At 41.7% G+C, this 20,785-nt stretch overlaps 1 protein-coding gene across 1 annotated transcript; it reads right to left on the bottom strand.

Moving 5' to 3' along the window:
* Positions 1–380: 380 nt before the first annotated feature.
* On the bottom strand, positions 381–19,392 carry LOC105917827 (sorting nexin-4). Its single transcript, XM_036133690.1, has 14 exons — positions 19,246–19,392; positions 18,877–19,001; positions 18,583–18,721; positions 16,778–16,927; positions 16,637–16,684; positions 16,493–16,548; positions 14,393–14,465; positions 7,803–7,864; positions 6,446–6,511; positions 6,236–6,325; positions 4,484–4,583; positions 2,720–2,865; positions 2,522–2,636; positions 381–2,431 (listed from the first exon to the last, which is right to left on the bottom strand). The coding sequence occupies exons 1-14, from the start codon at positions 19,327–19,329 to the stop codon at positions 2,384–2,386; spliced, it is 1,302 nt and encodes a 433-aa protein (XP_035989583.1). The 5' UTR covers positions 19,330–19,392; the 3' UTR covers positions 381–2,383.
* Between the last annotated feature and the right edge of the window lie 1,393 nt (positions 19,393–20,785).

Genomic DNA, 20,785 nt, shown 5'->3' with positions numbered 1-20,785 from the left:
CTGGACACATTATGAAGGTTATTCCAAAGCCTTCTATTGTTCTGCCGCACAGCTAATGTTCTGTTTAACGCTGAAGAATCCATCTTGGAGCAGCTAAAACAGCTAAGGTGCTTCAGTGCTACAGACTGGAGCAACATCCAGATGCTTTCTTGTCTTTTAATTTTCTTAAGCATGCCATACCATAGATATGATATATGATTATATTATATTATTAGATTATATTATGCCTATGTGCCATATTGCTGATGCAGCAGTGCATTGTGGGACACATTCAAAGAGAGATGAGAAATCCTTTATTTACCCTCAATGGGGAGAAAGAAGACATGTTCAACACCATCCTCCTCCTGGAGCAGTACACGAGCAGAGAGATGAGGCTTGTGAACAGAGGTGTGGCAGATGTTTATTCAGACAAAGGCCCAACTGTAGCTGTGTCCAAATATTACAGTTAAAATGTTGCAAAGTCTCCAAAAACACAACAATTTGCTCACATGCTAAATATTTAGTAGAACTTTGGTAAAAAAAAAAACAAAAAAAAAAAAACACTCGAAGCTCCAATTCATCTAATAATCTGAGCATAAACACAGGAGAAAGACAAACTTTGAGCACTTCAAGCATAAATGATTTGATTAAAGGTGTTCTCCTGTCATGACTGGAGCAGTCCAGTCATCCAACGCTGGACTTGGATGCAGGAGCTAAATCTGTCAATCTCCATTAAAACTCTTTTCATGTTGCAGCTGGAGAGTTTTTTTTTTTCTGTGGTGTAAGCGGCCACATCCTGCAATGCTCTCCTAAAACGCTAAACTCTTATTGGCTGTTTACTCAGTCAGCAGAATTTTACACACAAGAGCTCATCACAATCTGTCTTCAGAGAGGCAAAAAAGAAAATTAAAAAAAGACAGCTTGGTAAGGAGACACGCCTGAAATATGCACATAAACACATGTATTTGACTAAGCTACAGCTGCATCTCAATAAATGATGGTAGAATATCTGCGAAAACTTCACTTATTTCAGTAATCTAATTCAAAAAGGGAAACTCAGACAAGACAAAATCATAAGACCGATAGAGGATTTTTCTTCAGAATTGTGGGCCTACTAAAATGTACAGTGTTTGCACTCCATGCAGCTTAGCATGGAGATCAGTCTGTCGTTCTGCTTCAGGAAGTCCAAAAAGCCTGGACGGGTTGTCTATTTGTCATGGAAAAATAAACTTTAAAGGTAATCAGATTTATTTGGAGTCATCTGCCAGTTACCCTGCTGTCTTCACACACACAAAGTTCAGCCACGCTTATCCCTGCCCTGTCACCTGTTATCCTACAAAAAACAGGAACTTCACAGAGGGAAACGGAAGCCCTTTCCACTGAGGTGGAAACTCGAAACAACATGACTTTATCAGTCAGAACCGAGGAAAAATATTTAGTAGTTTGCAGCTGTCCAGAGTCCCATTGTGAGCTAATGCAGCTGGCCCAAACATACAGCTACTGAGACGTTTGCTAATAAGGCCATTAAATGCAGGTATCCTCTCTGCATAGATCGATCTGGAACCTTATTTGGTGTGTGCTTTGCGTTGCTGTTTTCATTGTAACAGTTTGTGCTTTGAACCATGTTACCAGATAAATTGAACCTCTGGGATTCCAGTCTTGCCGGTTCTAGTGTCTCATCATGGCCACGCGTGTCCTGATTCCTCCTCCTATTTGGTTTTCCTTCTTTTTTTAATCACTATCAGTTCATTACCTGGGATTCATATCGTTTAGCTCTCCCTTATTCCCTTCTGCCTTTTTTGGTTCCACTTTGGACTTTTGTTCTTGGACTTTCTGCTAATGTTCCCATGGTGTGGTCGAGCTGTAACAGAGATGGCTCAGCTAACCCTCCCAAATCTGCATCAACAGGGGCCCAGTTACTGCGGAGTCCTTGACATTTTCTAGGTCTAAACCATTCTTACCACCGATTTTAGAATGACAGTAAAGAAGCCACTTAGGTTTGACCGTTCCTATAATAAACATGATCATTATAAATGATTCTAAGTGTGGGACTGGTTACAGGATTATGTTTTCTTTATAGCAGCAGCACAATATTCAGGTATCGTTGAATATTTCCATCCCCTGCTCCACTAGTATCTGCCTCACCAGCTCATTCTCACACTATGTTCATATAGATCTTGTTCTTATAGATCCAACCAGGTATAAAAAATCTCCAGCATGCAACTTTTAAAAACGGGAAACCCTTTATCATCAGGCCCCAGGCCATTTTAATGCTCCACCTGCTGACCACATTTATAAGATATTCCTTTGCGCACGTTTGCTGCCATTCCACAGGCGGTACATATATTAGCAGCAGTTGGTGGCTTTGCACCAATGGGTAAAACATCTCTGTGTGGCTGCAGCTCTACATCTTCAGAAAACATTCTCTGGCATTACTCCACACTTGTATTCCCTGCAAACACAGAGTAGACATAAAAACTAAATAATGAACGACTGGCACAGAGGTATTATAGGATGTACCCACAGTTCAGCCCTCCTGTACCTTCTTGCATATGCTGATTTGCATGAGAGCGTAGCTGATGAGAGCTTCTTGTAGATCTTTGTCTTTTTGATCCTTAAAACGCAGGATGTCTACCCACGCCTTTTCTGCATGCTCCCTGGAGAAAGACATATCAAACCATGCGTTCCATACCATCCGAATATTGTCCGACAGTCTGTGTTGTTGCAGTCTCCATCTTACTCGCACTCGGCTGTTTTCTCCTTAACAGTCTCTTCCCCCTCTGCTATCAGCCCTTCTAGCAGGTTCAGCTTGGCCTCCCTCTGCTCAGGTGCTTCTTGGCCAAAAAGCTTGTTGGTCATGCCTTTTAAGGAGAATGTACGCACTATCTGAGAGGGTAAGGGAGAGAACCAGAAACAGAAATATGGAAATAGATCAACAGTTCTTCCACTGACTTGCTTCCTGCTTTGGATTAGTTAAATATTCAGAGCAACACTCTAAAATCTCTGACTAAGGCTATTAATATTCTCTTGTGTTTGTGAATGCACAAATACCGCAAGAATTCATCTTGCAGGCAATGTTAGTACACGATGTTGCCAAAAGTATTCCATCATTTCCATTCACACACATTTGAATTTGAATGACATTCCATTCTGAATCCATAAGGTTTAATATGATGTTGGACCAGTCTAATGCTTATAAAAGCATTAACTTATCGAGGAAGGCTTTCTGTAAGGCTTAGGAGAGTCTATGGAAATTTCTGATACTGGATGGATCCCAATCCTCACTCTAATTGACCCAAAGTGTTCAATCAGACTGAAAGTGTTACTCTGCAGGATAATGACATCCCATCTATGTCTCTATGTCCCTGGCTTGCCACAGTGGTGCACAGTCATGTCAGACCGTGAGGATGTCTGATAAACATGCGGTCCTGATCAAATCTTCATTCTAAATGACTTCTTCTGTTCTGTTTTTATATATTTTTTTTATAATTTTATAATCCTTGTAAAAACTTTGTTTAGAGGAAACGGATGAATTGGTTGAAAATATGGATGGAAAGGTCATTTGTTGTGGAGAGTTTAATGCAAGACAGTGTCTGATCTTAATAGAAATAACACTCTAATGTCTTTGGAGCAACTTAAAACCATTTATTCTATCCCATCAAAGCATTTTTATTTTCAAATATCTTCAATTGAACATTTTTATTAGGACCAGGCAGGGCAACTTAAAACCTTCATTTTCCTCTCTTAAAAGCGTGATTTTAAATAACTTAAGTGGTAAAGGTCAGGTCTTTGTATTATATAAATTGTTAATGAATACATACAAGGAATCTTCTCTAAACATACTTGTGGCATGGAGGAATGACCCAGTGGTGTAGTCTATATTTTTGTCGTAGGTATACTGCGCTTAGAGACTAAAGTACACAGGTTTGTGCAATGTAATAAACAATTTATTATGCTTGGTTTATTTATATGGTTTTTAAGCATAATTAACATTGCAAAATTTGTCTGATGCTTAAACTGTATTGGAAGAAATGGAAAACTACAATCTTAATGCTGTTGATTTAACTTGATATTAATGAATCAACAAAGAACTTGTGTGCTCACCCCTAACCCCTCCTACTGTTGGTGCTTTCTTCTGTTCTGTATACTTTGTTAAAAAGCAACAAAACATGTTTAACATTTTTTTTTAAAAAATTTCCATCTGACTCAGTGAGGTCAGAGAAGTACCATTCTCCTGGCAACTGCCAAACCCAAACTCATACATTGTAGTTTTCCAACTGGACTTAAAAAAACCGATGGTATATTTACATGTTACCACACTGGAATTACTCTAGAGAACAAGGAAGGCTTTCTTTCAGGAATGTTTCTAGATTCAGACTGCATGCCTAGATGCTGGGTTTTATACACCTGCGACCTTGAAAGGGACTGGAAAAGCTGAATTTAATTATTTGAATGCTTTTGGCAACATGGCGTATTGTTTCAAGTTAATGTTAGTATGACATACCCCTGTAGCCAGCTCTTCGCGTTGCTGCTTCTTAGAAATGAGGTCCAGGGAAGCCATTTCCAGCTCAAACTGACTCAGCTCGTGTTTTCTGCACACTGCCCTGCAAAGGTGACATCTGCTACTGAATCCCATTTATCTGTAATTGTTCTAACATAATACAGATAATTAGGTAGAATTACATCAAATTAAATCATACTTTATGAATTTGTAAGGGAGAGCTGAGTGTTGTACATAGAAACCTAAACAAATAAAGGAAAATCCAGAGACCGCAAAGAGTCAGAGTGCAGGAAGGACCCCAGGAATGCAGTGTGGTAAAGGACATTTAGAAATAAGCTTTTCTTTATCATCTGGCAAAAGAATGCACTCCGCCTGTTGCAGCTGCAGAGTTTCATTCATGTGTGAGCCCATTGTATTTTACTTTTCTGGGACATGGGGAGTGCTGGAGAAGATGCCAGGAGGTGCCTGATGCAGATAAGGATGGAGCTCTCCCAAGGTTGAAGGTCCAGTTTTGTCTAGTCTTGGAGTTAACATTCTTTCTTCTAAGGGTTACAACAGTGCTCATTAGAGCCAAGGACCTTCCCGTGAGAAATTGGTGTGAAATCTAGAGCAGATAACACTGGTATATAAGGGAGGGATTCATCTTGTCTAGATAGAACAGAAGGGCAGATGCTAAGAGCTGTGTGACTCTGTATTCTGTCCTCTGCTTGCATAGATCAAGAACAGTGCCGATTGAGTTCAAATCACAGATCTCCATCTTGTTAACTAAGAGTACAAGATTCTTCTTTCCTTTATCAACTGAAAAGCAGGTTCAGTGTTAATTAGGTCTACTGTGTGTGTGTGTTTATATTTTATAGAACCACCTTTTACTGCAGATATCGCTACCTAAGTTTTCTCCCCATTCTTCATTGCAAAACAGTTCAAGTTCAGTCAAGCTGGATGAAGAAGATCTGTGAACAATCATTCTCAAGTCTTGACACAGATTCTCAGTTGGATTTAGGTTTAGTCGTTGACCAGGCCATTCTAATCAATGATTCACCTTTGATCTAAACCATTTCATCTCTGGCTGTATATTTAGGGTGGTTGTTCTGCTGGAAGGTAAACCTCTACCCCACTCTCAGGTCTCCTGCAGCCTCTAACAGGTTTTCTTCCAAGATGACACCCCGGATTAAGCTCCATCCATCTTCCCATCAACCCCTGCTCTTGGACCATCTTGGTCCATCCTTTCTCAATGTCCGGATGATTGATTGAACGGAGCTCTGGGAGGTGTTTGATGCTTGGGAGATTGTTTTAGAACCTGACTCTCTTTCAAACTTCTGAGCAAAGTTCTCCCATGCCTGTCTGCTGTGTTCCTGGGCTTTCATGATGCTTTTAGTTCTTTAACAAACCTCTTACTCAAGAAACAAAACAGCTGCAGCTATACTCATTATGTCACCACAGATGTACTGCGTTTATTAATTAGGTGACCTGTGAAAAAGCCACAGCACAACTATGAGAGCAAAGGGCCCATGCACGGAGCACGCAGCCTCTCCTTTAATTCTACTGTTCTACCATCCAAATAGACTGAGTCCATCATGACACAGTGATTCCTGGATTTCCTACAGGCTCTGTGAGAGCATAATAGTCCCAATCAGTAATTCAAGTTATTTAAATAATTCTAGCATATATCCCAACATTTTGATGAGATCAGGTTTATGTTGTTACAATAATGTCACCAGCTGTAGATAGCAAAGATGTTACTATAAGTGATTTTACCTTAGAGCTTCAGCATAGAAGAGATATTCCTTAAGCTGGTCAGCATAATGTTCTTCTTCTTCTAAGATGTCATCTATTGAAGTGGCATAGCTGTAGGTTGTTGACAAAACGCAGAAGTCTGCTGCTATCATATCAGTATGTAGTCGTGTTTTAAATAAAGTGGTTCTTCACAGAAACTACCGAATGATTCTGATTCAGGTGAGTTCTTACGCATCCATGTGATGACCGGCGCTCTGCAGTCCATCTCCCATCTCTTTCTCGATGGCGCTCCACTCACTGCAGTGAACACATGGACATATAGATTTCTTTACCAGTAATCCAAGACACACCGTTGTACCTTTGTGGATGTGCTTAATCTCTCTTGGATAATCAAATTCCTGGGATTACGGAAGCAGCGTGCTTTGTGATGGGCAGAACAAAAAGCCTATTAGGCCAAATATGAAACTTACCTGCGAATAACATCAAAAACCTGAGGCAAATCTGAATCTCTTTAATTTGATATTTGTTGTGAAATCAGCCAAAAGGAAAATAACATAAGATCAGACTCTAAGGCTGGTATAAGGCCACAATAAATGTAAGAGACTGCTGCAGCCACTCCTTCCCCCAGGGACACTCTCAAAGCTAGAGGGACCACTGTATGAAGACTACACCCAGGTTTATCTTTCTTTTCCGCCGCTGGTCATCATCAGTCACATTGGAGGTCCTGGTTCTGGGGAACTACCTCTCTGGGGTTCGGGGACCTGCTACATATGCAGGCAGAATCGAAGCTAAGTGCATCCCTGTCCTTTTCCAACAACTGAACTTAAAACGCCGACTGTCATGGAAGCAAGCTCTTTGTAACCTTTCTGAGCTGTTGCAAGAAAGCTGAGCGAGAGTCAAGACTGTGCACAGCGGTCTCCTGCGGCTAAGGCCAAACTAAACTAAACATAAAATGTTATTTCCTCAAGTAATGTTTTGTCTAATTCAGGATATGCACTGTGAATGTGTTGAATACATACAAAGGATTTTCTAATTTAGTAAAGTTAATTTGGTCTCATCCCACGTTCTTTAAGATGAACTTTGGTTTTCTAACTTTGATCTGCAGTGAACAAAGATTCACTAAATCATTCTGATGATGGTTTCCAACCATTTGATCTTGTCCTTTGATATTTTGTGTGTACATAGGTCCTTAGTTTGTTTTTACTTTAATTTTGCTTAGTAGTTTTAGTTAAGTTTCACTACCCTAGTAGAGAGGATTTGTTGGTTGAAATATAGTGTTAATTCAGATAAACAGCATTATATAATGGTGTTCTCTGGATGATCATTTTATTTCTGTTAATAAATTCTTATACTTGAAGAGAAGTTGCTACTCCTTTATTCCACATGCATGCAGAGTTTGCTGCTAAAAGAATGGTAGTGCACGAATTACCCTGTCAACTATTGTTCTAATATCAGCTGTTTAGGCGAATATTCACTGGACAATACCTAGCAGACTGAGGGTTATTTAATAAACATTAAATAACTTAAAAACATGCGTAATGGCAAAACATATTCATAAAAAATTATGCATGTGTGGACGTTGTCTAACCTGAAGACTCGTCCATAGTTCCCATGGACCTTGTAAACAGCATACAGTCTATCAGCAACCCTCTATAAGAGAAAGAGTTTGTTAGGATTTGGGATTAAAATAATCTGACAAGGTTATTATCAGCAGACATTAGACATTAACACAGAGTGTATTAAGATTTACTAAGATAAGAGCCATGTTCTAAAAATCACCCCAATAAGTACAAGGGTTTTGCTGTTCAAAGCAATAAAGATGGCAGCAGATTTATGTAGGAATGTAGATTGTCTGCCTTTTGAGGTGATATAGGCACATATTTCTATGTAGAGAGAAGTTAGGCCACCTACACTTCCCTAGTGTACACTGCTGAGAAGCTACAGAGAACAACTAGGAGTGAACAAACAGAAACATTTCCAGGTGTAGCACTTCCAGTGTTTATGTCACATTTTCCTTCAAGTGGGGCTTGGTAGTAGATGCTCATCTCAGTAATTTAGAACATCATCAAGAAGTTGGATTATTTCAATAATTCAAGTCAAAAGTGCATTTAGGTGTTTATTTCTGTTGTTTGGAGAATTTTGTCTTAAACAGGGATCATATTCTAACAATTTTAATAAAAAAAATCCAAAGTTTCCACAATCATCTTTTAAAGTTAGCAGCACTTTACATCCATCTGAAATGATAAAATGCAGAAGTTCCCAATGCATTAATGACTTTAAATTTGGAAATATGAGAGACCAAGGAATCAAGAAAGGAAAGACGGATGGAAGATGCTGTCACAGAGAAAATGAAAGAAGTTGGGAGAAACACAAGGAACGAAGGAAGGACACAAGGAAGCAAATTAAGGAAAAAAGGGGGCAAGGAAAGAGAAAAGGAAATGAAAGGCAGAAGAAAAGGAGATAGGGCACATTGAAGGAAAGAAGGTTGGATCAAAAGTATATTAGAATGGAAAATTGTAAGTAGAGTAGGTAAGCAGAGTAAATCAAGTAAGTATTTGACTTTTATGCAAAGTGTTTGTTGCTTATGAGATATGGATATGGCAGCCTTGATACTTTGCTCTCTTTTTTGTGTTTATTCATATGGGGTTCCCCTTTACTAAGGAGAAGCTCCTGAAAACCCGATAGTCACCAGTGGGCATTTTTTTCTTCATTTTCCATCGCCCCCCAGCTTCACTGAGACCTTGGATGGCAGTGCAGTGGCACTCTATAGGATTTAACCGAGACCCAGATGGGGAAAACAAGCAGGCAGGTTCCAGAAGCTAAGGAAACAGGGACTCTGCACACCCATGCCTTCAATCCACCTGGCTAATGTCTGCTCCCTGGCTAAAAAAGGACGAAATGCTGCTTCTCATCCCTAAAAAATTGCTGGAAATTGTACGCCTTTCCTTAAATAAGAAAAAAACATCCCATCTGATGAAGACCCTCAAGAAGCTGATCCTCAACCATCTCTGGGGAGGTCGTAACTGAATCCTCTGCAGTTTGCCAGCCTACCAGACTCGGCCAGACTAGGTCTCATCACAGATGAGGACGACACAAACAAACAAGCTGCAAAAAACATTGCTAAGGGGAAAAAGTATAAATGGGCACCAGCTCAGGAAATGGACATCTAAAAATTTCTTGGCCTACATTTTGCATGTCAGGGTGAAAATCCCTGACATCAAGCACTACCAGAGGCAGGGTTCAATTTTCAGCAAACCACCATCAGTCATGACAAGAGACAGATTTTGCACCATTACGTGGAACATACATATGAGTGACCCAGATGAAGACCCAGAAAATGGAAGAAAAAAAAGACACACCAGACCATGATAAACTGCTCATGCTGAGGCTCCATCTGGTCACTCTGACCAGAGCATGTAAACACATTTTCATCCCCAAAAGAACAATAAAAATAAGCCAACTAAGTGGGGCTTCAAACTGTTTGTGTTAGCTGATAGTTCAAATGGCTGCATTATGGATGTTCTGCAATCAAGCCATGAGGAATAAAATCAGACTAAAGTTTAAAGCTACTGAAATATGAGACTTTTACACTGTATAAAGACTTGCTGCCCAGGTTTATCACCCTCTTTCGCACACTGTTCCTCAACAGCAGCATTGGAGAGAGCCACCTGGGTCAGAATGGGTTCGGACACCGACAAACATTTGCAGTGCCGGCCAGGCTAAGTAAAGTCTGTTTTCTGTCAAACCACCATCAGATCTTAACAGCCGGCTGCCCTGGAGACGGTTTGCTTCTAACCTTTCTCAGCTGTTGCAGGAAAGCTGAGTCGAGACGGCGAGGAGCGGTCTCCTCTCCTGCGGACAGGCCAAACTGAGAGGAAAGCTGATCTGAAGTCGCCTGCTGCAACCTCCACAGGTCCTCACATGAGGCAGCTACTCCAGGGAGGCCGAGCAGAGCTCCCCGCTTCCACAGCCTGAAAGCAACCCCTCCCCCGAGCCGTGTACAGGTTGCCCAGGCCTGCCTTTCCAACCCACAGCTGTTTTCCCTTTCAAGCTAGCCGCCTGCTCGATGCTGAGATAACCAGCTTTAGCTTGGAGTAATTCACCACAAAGGCAGAGGTTTGGCAGAGAAATAGAATGGTTTACTCACGCCCGCTGACAGGGGGGAACAAACAGGTCAATAGGGTGTTTTCACTGACGTCACTGGCCAACTTCCGGTCCGCCATATTGGGTGGCACACTTCCTTATCTCTAGTTGTCTTACACGTATTTTCATATCGCGAATGGATAAGTACGCCAGCACGCTAGAGCGACCAGATAAGGACGTATATCTGAGGAAATGTTCCGTGATCGACCATATGGACCCGTATGCCCTCCACGGTGCCTTGTTTAGCCGTAATCCAGATGCATTACCTGGTGTTCGGTGAAAACCCTCTGCACACTCTTGAGGATATGAGAGCTTACAAGGGTCTAGAGGCTCACAACCAGTTCACATCTGGTTATGTACATCAAGGAAATCGCCATCATACGTGGACGGGTGAGTTTTAATAAGATGGTAAAAATGTAAACAATCCGACGCAAATGTGTCGCATGCTTCTGCGGTGGCTGGCGGCCGGCGGCGGGCGGTGCGCGAAGGCGCTTGACTGCAGGGCCGATCGACGCCGCTCGCGGCTTTAATTATTTAAGCAGAACAATGACCAGTGCAAAATTAAGTTGTATTTACCGTATTGGCGCCGGTAGGAGCCAGCAAAATAAAGCCAGGAAACAGTGGGAACACAGCAACTCGTTCAAATGTAAGCTGCGCTCGGACGGGCTCTGGCCCATGCTAGTTTAGTAGCTGCTAACCGTCAGTGCTAACAACCACTCGCGCATGTAATGTACTTTTAACTAGCTGCTATGTGTTTCAAACGTTTAGAACACACTCTCATTGACATCGGGATACTGTGGAAAGTTATGTTCGGTCGACTTACAGCCGCGATCCAAGCGAGCCGACGACTCTTTGTTATCACTAACAGTTGTTCTCCGTGGTTGCGCCTCCAAGCAGGAAAGCGGTGGAAAATTAATCTGTTTCTATGTTTTTCCCATGGCGATCATGTGTTGCGCTGTTACAGCCCACAATACAGCAACGGTTTACCATGGTTGAAATCAAGTTAAGGTGAAATTAATCAAATTAAAACACGGCTGAGAGAGGGAGTACAGTACGCGGTAGTAATAGGCAGTAGAGGCGGCGGAGGCAGTCAACATGACAGCCGCGGAAAGTAATAAGTCATAACGCCCAAGCCCTATTATTAATATATTCTTCTTACATGTTTTAAATACTTAACAGTTAATTACCTGTGACAAAGTGAGCACCGCAGACTCTGGCGTATTCCAGCTTAACACCGTCCAAATCGGACCTGGATATCCGTGTCAGCCATAGGTGACGGCGTTGTTCAGACAGCTGTTTTTTTTTTTTCACACTGATTCACTATTACGGCTGGTAGGCGATAAAAAAGAGCGTTGATCTCCACCTCCACGGGCCGTGCAACCAACCATTAAACACGTTTTCCCCATTGTTCACTTCCAATACTGCCTAAGGCGTAATACAATGCAGGTCAACGGTGCGAAACGACTGCCACCCAATATGGCGGACGCGCTGAGTAGTCACGTCAGCGTGACGTCAGCTGAAAACCCCCTATTGTCCCAGGCCCAGGACAGAGGGGGGGGGGGGGGGAAACTGACACCCTGACCATTAACATACTGGCAGAAGTAATTTTTCAGAACATATTTGTGTGAAAAATATTTAATATTATAGTAACTAAATATCTACATATATATCTGCATTAGGTATATGTAATATGTTTTCTTTAAATAAGGAGCCATTAGAACTCCCCGCACCCCAACATAAAATGGATTGACCATTAGGACAATGGCTAGCTACAACTTTAAAAGTTTGTTTTGCAGCAAACTAAGATTGTCAGGTTTTCAGAAGTTTGGCTCACAGAAAAGAAAAGAGAAAAAGAGAAGATGACACCAAAGGCTTGAGGGATTTTATGAGTAAATATTAAAAAAAAAAAAACTTAGGATGACTCATGAACAGGAACGGAATTGCAGAGGAATGATGGCCATCCAGAGCCAGGTAAGAAGCAATGCGTTTATCAGTATGATTTTAAAGTATAGCATCCGCCAGCTAGTGTAAGGGGGGAAAAAACACATTTTCTGTTACAGAAATACTTGAGTTTCAGGGAAGTCAAACTTTTTTACAGTAGCAGGCCACACACTATCTGGTAGGAGGGTGCACTTATGCTGGTGCCCGAGCCCCGAAGGGGAGAATTTTGAAAAATAGTCTTCCTGATGTATTTTGGAAGCTTTCAAGACAGGTGATTATTTAAAGAAAAGAGTCAGAATACATGTTTTAAATTGAATAAAAAGCAAAAAAGTGAATGATCAATTCTTTAAAAACAACCTTTGTTTTTTTTTATTATTATTCTTAAAACATTTTTTCACATGTTATCATCCTGTTTTAACAAGGTTTTAAACAAATTTGCATAAAATTAGTTGAATTTGAATTACTAGCACCATATAAAACAGATCAGATGTAACTTCCGAGCGCGCAGTGAGAGAACACGCGCGCGCTGAAAACCGGTCTCGCGCGCGCTCAGTTCATGGAGTACAACAAAAAAATGGGAGGAGTTGATCTATCAGACCAAAGTTTTCAGTACTACACAGTTCATCATTCTTCCATGTGCTGGTATGTTTTTTGTTTGTTCGTTGTTGTTTTTTGGACATTGCTGCCACAGGTGTACATTTTACACAAGGAGCTCTTGACAGAAAAAGGAGTGAGTAGGGATTTCCTGGAAGAACTGTGTTCCCAGCTGTGTGGGGGGACAGAGCAGACTCTTCACCGCAAACATCGGGGGAACATTTGCCAGTGCCTTGTGCCCAAAAGGATGATTCCAGCAAGGGTGCGTCCTATGGGCGGAGGAAGTATGTGCTCTGTTTAGCCAAGCAGCAATCCACACTCTGGAAATGCTCTTTTTGTGATGACCCCTGTGCCTCATAGCTGATAGGAACTGGCTTTTTTGACCACCATCGGCATTAGGTAGAGACTTGCATAAAAAAAATAGCACTTTTTTTTTTCTTGAGCATGAACATATTTGTAGATACGCTACAAACGAAAAACAAGTTGCACATTGTTCAGGTAGACCGTGTGTTTATAAATAACATTTTGTAAGGATAAATTTCCCCTAATATATTTCTTTGTATTTCTGGTTCTATATCTTTTATTACATACTTATGAGTATTCCGCAATTTGTATATTATGACAATTCAGCTTATCCGTGAAAAAGGGGATGGAAACTACTTTACTGAAACGTTTAAGATGATGTTATAACACCACCATTAAGTCCTGGTAAATATTTGCCCTAAAAAGGCCTTAGACCTAGGAGGGTTTTTAAGGAGCCCCTTTCTTGGAGGGCTATTTTACTTGAGTAAAAAATTCTCTTAGTATTCTTGTAGCAGTGCTACTCTTACTTGAGTACAATTTTTGGGTACAAAATAAGATATTAGATTATTCTGGAACATGTTAAGATTATTCAAACTATACCTTAACTGCTGTCTTTCTTTTTCTTTGTTTGTCTCTGCATTTCTCACTTTCTGTCTCACAGTCTCTTACTGTTTTTTGTATTTTAAGTCGCCAATTTCTATTCAACATGGATGTCTACAGCTTGAGTACTGGACTCTCATACATAAAACAATGTGGACAGGTTAGGTGAGAGAGTGCCAAACTCCTGGTTACATCAGCTTATATGAATCAGCAAAGACTTGCTAAGGATTGGTCAATTCTTCCCATGTTGTCTTTGTGATATGTGTCAACATTAGATTGAGAGAGTTTGGCTCCAGGGATGTCCACGTGTCCATTCTGCCCCGAGATAACTGTCCATTTGTTTATGCATGCCACATCTGTGAAGTCCTTGGTATCCGTGGGTTATCTGCATGTTTCACTGTTAACTGCCTTCTGCATCTCCAGCCTCTGTGACCCCAAAGTCTATGAGGTTAGGGTCAGGGTTAGGCCATAGAAACTTTTAAAAATTAATTTAAGTCAAGGCAAGATTCTCACTTTGCATCAAAAACAAGGATGTGTGTGTGTGCGTGCGTGCGTGCTTGTGTGCGTGTTGGAAAACAAAACGAGGCAGGAACTTACAGTTCGTGCTCGGAGCAGCTGAGCCGTGTGAGACTGAAGCCCGTCGCTGTAATGCTTCATCTCCACTAAGCGTCTGATATGGAGAGATCAAAAGCACAGTGATATTAATGGTATTCTGAATGTCTGTTTATTTAGTGAAACAGTTTTGACAGTTTGAGCGTCACAGAAATCTCTAAGGCCAGGACGTTTCATTTACACAGGCAGTCAAAATTAAAACCTTGGTGAAAGTGAACGTTCACTATGAGTCCTGCACCTCCTGGTTATACTGTCCCCCACTACACAACTAAACTAATGTGTTTCAGGATCTCACCATTTGACAAAGATGTAAGGACATTTTTCTAAACATCCCCAAAGCTGTCATTATCTCCTTCAGAGAAATGTTTTCTCTCCTCAATCGCAATCTGTCTCTTCAGCCTTCACTTCAACTACTTACAAAAAATTAGACCCAAGTAAAATTATTTTAAACTTTCTTGTTTGACTCTCAATCATTTACATTCAATCAAAACCCCACCAAGGCAAAGAACTGGTTCAACATGCCCTAAATCAATTTAATTTTAAATACTTATAAACGAGGCCGCTGTCTCATGAAAAGAATACTGTTTTTGGCTTTAGCTAAAGCCCCAATGTTTTAGGACCCTAAAAAAACCCTACTGGGGTGTCTCCCTCTAACGGGTTTGCAACCATACTGACTACTGTTGAGTATTTTTCGAAGGCCTGACATTTAGTTTCCCTGAGAAAACTTCCTACATCATGAGAAACTTAACAACTATTAATAAACATGTCTCTGGCTTCATGGTAGTCCTGTGGAGATTCCTTCTGACCGGAAGGAATCTCCACTACCGTGGCAGGACTTCCGTACTGTTCTGGGCACTCTTAGTTCTGGTTTACATCCGCAAAAAGACAAAGACTCCTGGATAGGCGTCGAAACATTTTCAGAAAAACTGAGCAAAAGTCAAGTTGCCTCCGATTTAAGCCTGTTTGCTGTTGAGATGACCTGGAGAACTGACTATTTACACAGGCATCCTCAGAAAAAAAAGCCAGACCGACAGAATGAATCAAGAAGCTCCTCTCCATTGCCTCCGTTCAACCAGCATGGATTGTCTAAAAATCAAAACAACTCTAAACTGATTTAAACCAAATGTCTGCAATCTTATTAAAAAAAATCTAAGATTGAAAGCTTGCAGTGGTTTTCATTGTTGTATCATCTATCCATCCATCCATCATACCAGCCTATTCTTTAACCAAATCTCCAGTCCTTTCTAAAGTGGACCTTTTTTATTTGTTTCTCTTGAATGAAACAACACTAAGTTTGCACCTGTCATGGTTTAGTTTTGATCTAGCTTTTTTCCTGTTAGTTTTCAGTTCCTCCACTCCCTCTGCAATCAGTCACACCTGTTGGACATTAATTAGTCAGAACTCAGTACCCCTGCCAGCCTCCCTACATAAGCCTCCCTCAGTCTTCTCTTCCCTGCTGGTTCATCATTAGACTCCACTCACTCCACGTCTGTCAACCTGGTTTGCTCCTGCTTGCTGCTGGAATCCTGCCACCTCTGTGTCTCAAGCTTAGCCTCTGCCTGCTGCTGGATTATCCTGCCTCCTCTGTGCCTTAAGTAGGCCTCTGTTGACTGCTGGATTATCCTGCCTACTCAGAGCTTCAGTGAGGCCTCTGCCAGCCGCTGGATTTCCTGCCTCCTCTGTGCTCCAGCAGTCGTACTATCAGGAACTCTCTCCGGTCCGTCAGCTCCTGCTCACAGCTACACCATGGTTCCAGTCCTGTCCTGCCTTTTTGGTTTCATCATCCATTTCTCATCTTCCTGTCAATAAACTCTCAGTCAATAGTCCCGTGTGTGTGTGGTGTCCATTCTGGGTTCATCATAGAAAAATCATGACATCACCGGATTGGGATTTTTGTGTATCATTACACCGGCATCATTCTAAAATGAACTGGTCCTATGATCTCGGGAAAACAAGTTATCAATCCCTACAACCGGATGTTTGGATCATGATTTTTTTTTTTTGTCAAATCAGTTCCAGCTCTGTTTTAAAAATGTGGCTCTGAAAAAATGAATGGAGTTTAGAATTTCGTAAAGTTAGACTTACTTGTGTGGACTTCTCACCCTGAAGGTGGCACTTAAAGCTCTAAGCCTGGAATCTGCCTGCAGAGGAAATGTGAGGAAATGTTGAAGCCCAAAGAACATAGAGAATATTCTGTTGATTATAGAAAGTGGAGCTCCACACTTGTACCTTTGCCTGAAATCCTGTCTCGTACACCATTTCCTTCCAGCCATGTTCCTGTCGCATACAGTCAAAATAATTATTTTTTGTAGCTATACAGATGGCATATTTTTGACTAAAACACTAAAACAAAGGACCAATATCTCATACCTTGGTGAGGAAGTGGTATAGGATCTCATCGTTGGAGAGAACTGGATGGGAGGCAACGCGGAACAGGAAGTTCTCCAATCCAATCCGGCGGCGCTCCACAAAGTCTGGGTCCATGTTGTCTGCAGAAAGCTTATGCCACACAAACTCGGCCTGCAAGCAGAAAAACAGAAGATTTCATCCACACCGTTCAGGACACTAAACGAAGCTGGATGTTATTCCACAGTCGTAGAGCCTCGTCAAATGGGCCTGGTCAGATGTGGCGTACGTTTTCGAAATATCGCTGTTCGAGCAGACCTGAGTTTTGGCGTTTCAGAGAACAGGGCCATCATGGCTGACAGTGCTTTCAAGTTATTCTTATCACAAGAAGATGACAATTTACTGGATGTCAAGGGTTAATCAGCTGCATTTAATAACCTCCTCGCTCAATTATTCGAATTTAATTGAAGTAAAAACAAAACAAATTTCACGAGACTCATTTTACAAACCGGAATTTGCAAGTTAGGATTTAATGTAGTCGTGTTGTGAGACAGCAGTGTCCCAAGTCCATCCTAAAAGGCCTCCGTCCTGCATGTTTCCATGACGCAGCCTGCCCATCTTAAATGATGGCGGAGATCACAGGCTGCGTGTGCCTCCAGAGCATGCAGTATGAACGTGGAGCAACAGAGTGAGATTTGTTTCAAGACGCTTATTAAGGTTGTCCAAATGTTCTAAATACAAGCACAGATGCTTTGTATGTTATTATCCACAGTTTGTTTTGAGACAAAAAAGAAAAGCGACTTACACGATTAATGAAGTACAGAGAAAGCAGTATAGCTATATTTAAGGTCACATAAATTATGTCAACGTGTTCAAGATTTTTCAGAAGTGTAGACTGAGCAATTTTTTTTGTCTTCTAAGAGATCAAATCAATCAATCAACATTTGTTAAAGTGTTTTTCATAGTCAGACATGTATTTGCTCACTGGGTCGCAAGCTTGACAACATTTCGGTTGTTTTAAGAATGCGATCTGAATTCTCCCCATCTATAAACCCTGCGGGCTGGGGTGACGTCAGCGACTCGGTGCTTGTTCACCGCCCGATGTGTTCATTTCCTCGTTGTTACACTCAAAGTAAACTTTGTTCTTACAAAAATCACCTGGTTTAGTGAACATCCATCTATCCATTTTCTAACACGTCTATCCCTATTGGGGTCGCGAGGGGCGTTGGTGCCTATCTTTGGGTTTCAATGGACGAGAGGCGGGGTACACGCTGAACAGGTCGCCAGTCTGACGCAGGGCAACACAGAGACAAACAGGACAAACAACCATTCACGCACACACTCACACCTAAGGACAATTTAGAGAAGCCAATTAACCTAATAGTCATGTTTTTGGACTGTGGGAGGAAGCCGGGGTACCCGGAGAGAACCCACGCATGCACAGGGAGAACATGCAAACTCCATGCAGAAAGACCCAGGCCCAGAGCAGGACTCAAACCCAGGCCCTTCTTGCTGCATGGTGCTATCCACTGCAGCACGGTGCAGCCCGTTTAATTAACAGGAAAACAAGGTAGGTTTTTTACTTTCTGAACCCGGATTTACCCACCATTGAAAATGTCTTGGACTGACCCCACACAAGGTGGGAAAAACCCCCGCTTGCTCACCAAAGTAATGCTTCGGTCAGTTTATGTCTGAAGACGTTAGAGAACTAATAAATGAAAAACAAAATGCATCATTGAACAGCAGAATCGTTAAGCTGTAAAGAAACACTGAGTGGGACGACTTAAATAGATGTATTGTAGGTATTATTCAGGAAGCACTGAACTCACCCTCTTCTCAGGCAGAGGGGGGACCACGATGTATGGATATGCAATGATCAGGTAGTTCCTCAGCAGCTCAAACTCGCTGTATCGCCTCCACAGAGAGTCAGGGGGTGGGCTACGGCCTTCGGCTGTTGCGTCGATTGGTCTTTGAATTTTGTTCGGGGAAAAAAAAAAACAGGATGTTAAATTCTGCAACATCACACCAAAAGGAAGCGCAGCTGCAGCGCATTTTTAAACATCCGGTGTCCAACTGCGGGGCCTTTTTTTAAACAACATACAGCGCGTGCTGCTTGCGCTCACCTTGTCTCCACCAGGTAGACGGTGAAGGTCTCCTGCATGCTGACCGCATTCTTGCCGCTCCGTTTCTCAGCCTCAGCAACGCAGATCTCCATCCTCCGCAGGAGACAGGAGCCGTCGGCCAGCACCTGTCACGTCACAACCAACCGCGTCACGGGTGTCATGGCAGCGTTAAGACGGCGTTTACAGACGGGCTCGCGGTGGCCACAGCGCTGCGACAACAGCTGCGTGAAATGTTTGTGTTCGCCAGCAGCACATGCCGCGAGCCTGTAACACGAGCCAGCCCTGACGTCAACGCAAAACCAGCGCCGCGACACGAGCGACGTCTCCCCTAACAAAATAACACCCAAGAAGAAGAAGCTGCTGTTTTACCGAGTTGTTTAGGCTGCCGTCGGGTGTTTGTTGGTCCGAATCAACGTTAGAAGCCACCGAGTCTTCCTTGGAGTCCTCCGCCATCCTCGCTCATCAGGCCGGGCATCCAAACAGCTCGGCGCAGTTTTGCTTTGCGCGCATATACTCAATATTACGGATTATTTAGAAGGGGCGGCGGCTCCAACAACCAACTAACCAAACGAAAAAACGAATAAACATTCCAGTCAAAAAAACATGACGAAACAGAAAATCGTTTTATGAAATGCATTTTGCGGTGTTTTGCAAAGTACCGGGTTTAAAATTGAATACATTTTTTTGTGGCCGTCATAAACACAAAGGTATATTGTTATGTTTTTAATTTTATAATTTTGTGTGTGCTGCTAAAATGTCGGTGTTTACATGGGTAAATCACACTGATAATACACTTAAATATATATATATATATATATATATATATATATATATATATATATATATATATATATATATATATATATATATATAAAATATGCGCTGTTTACCGTAATACGCACGAAGTCACGCAGCACAGAGGAACGTGAGGTCTGTCCTTTGACTGATGACGCTGCGGATCCAGGACGCATGCGTAAAAGTGTCATCCATTTGAGAGAAAGGGATCTGGCTAAAGTGAAAATTTGAATGTGTGCATTTTTATTTTTATTAAAGAAACACAATCAGTTAACCCATAACGTTCCTCTTCTTGACCATACTGACTCATACAGTGATGGAAAAACATCTATCCACTGAAAATCCGCATCCTAATGGGTTTTAAAATTCTTGAGATTTATCCCTAAGTGTACAAACTCACATACAACCTATATTGCAAACTGTCAGTATTTATTACACAAGGAAGACCCCAGAACGTGTGAAAAAGCCAACTACACCTCATAACATAGCTTATTAAACCATCCTTAATAACTGTTGTTTTCAGTGTTTAAGCGTCTCTAGGGTTGTTTACTTTTGGACCACTCTTCTTTATACTGTTCAGGTATTTACCTGTTCTCGGCCTACCCTTGTTCTTTTATCTGATAATGTGGTGTTTTTATTGTAGACTTCTGTAGCAATAAAAAGACTCTTTAAACGTAACCATATTTTTCCATATTTAATCTAAAAGGCAGAGAAATGTTTTACAGACATCAGTGCTGACGGGCTCCTGTTCGAACATGACGCAACGGCAACGCATGTGGCAAGAGCCCCGACTGATCATTTCTTAAGCCTTATGAAGAAGTCTAGGTAGACGCCCATGCAAGGACTGTACGCTTCCTAACATGTCATCAGTAAAATAATGTGTCACCACTTGGGTGCTATCTGATGACCTTGTGTCCCAGCCTTGTGTCCCAGACTGTCTAGGTGTGCATGCTGCTCCCAGGACTGATGTTCCTCTCATTCATCCCATTTCTACATTCTACTCATAAGCGCCATTTCTAACAATACAACAAAACATTTGGAAATGCACAAAAATGACATTATTGGGACTGTTACCTTATACTTTATGATGGTATTTGTGGAATTTGATTAGTGT

Source organism: Fundulus heteroclitus, unplaced genomic scaffold (assembly GCF_011125445.2).
Source record: "Fundulus heteroclitus isolate FHET01 unplaced genomic scaffold, MU-UCD_Fhet_4.1 scaffold_66, whole genome shotgun sequence".
NCBI classification, from domain to species: domain Eukaryota; kingdom Metazoa; phylum Chordata; class Actinopteri; order Cyprinodontiformes; family Fundulidae; genus Fundulus; species Fundulus heteroclitus.
Note: the sequence above shows the minus strand (reverse complement) of the source record. Positions and strands in the feature narration are given on the sequence as shown.

What these genes read in the sequence shown, in the direction of transcription:
- LOC105917827 (XM_036133690.1), bottom strand. Translation starts at nt 19,329, where the DNA reads ATGGCGGAGGACTCCAAGGAAGACTCGGTGGCTTCTAACGTTGATTCG. An exon ending in ACGGCAGCCTAAACAACTCG is followed by an intron (nt 19,002 to 19,245) that starts GTAAAACAGCAG and finishes GTGACGTGACAG; the next exon opens with GTGCTGGCCGACGGCTCCTG. An exon ending in GCCGGTCATCACATGGATGC is followed by an intron (nt 6,326 to 6,445) that starts GTAAGAACTCAC and finishes AACAACCTACAG; the next exon opens with CTATGCCACTTCAATAGATG.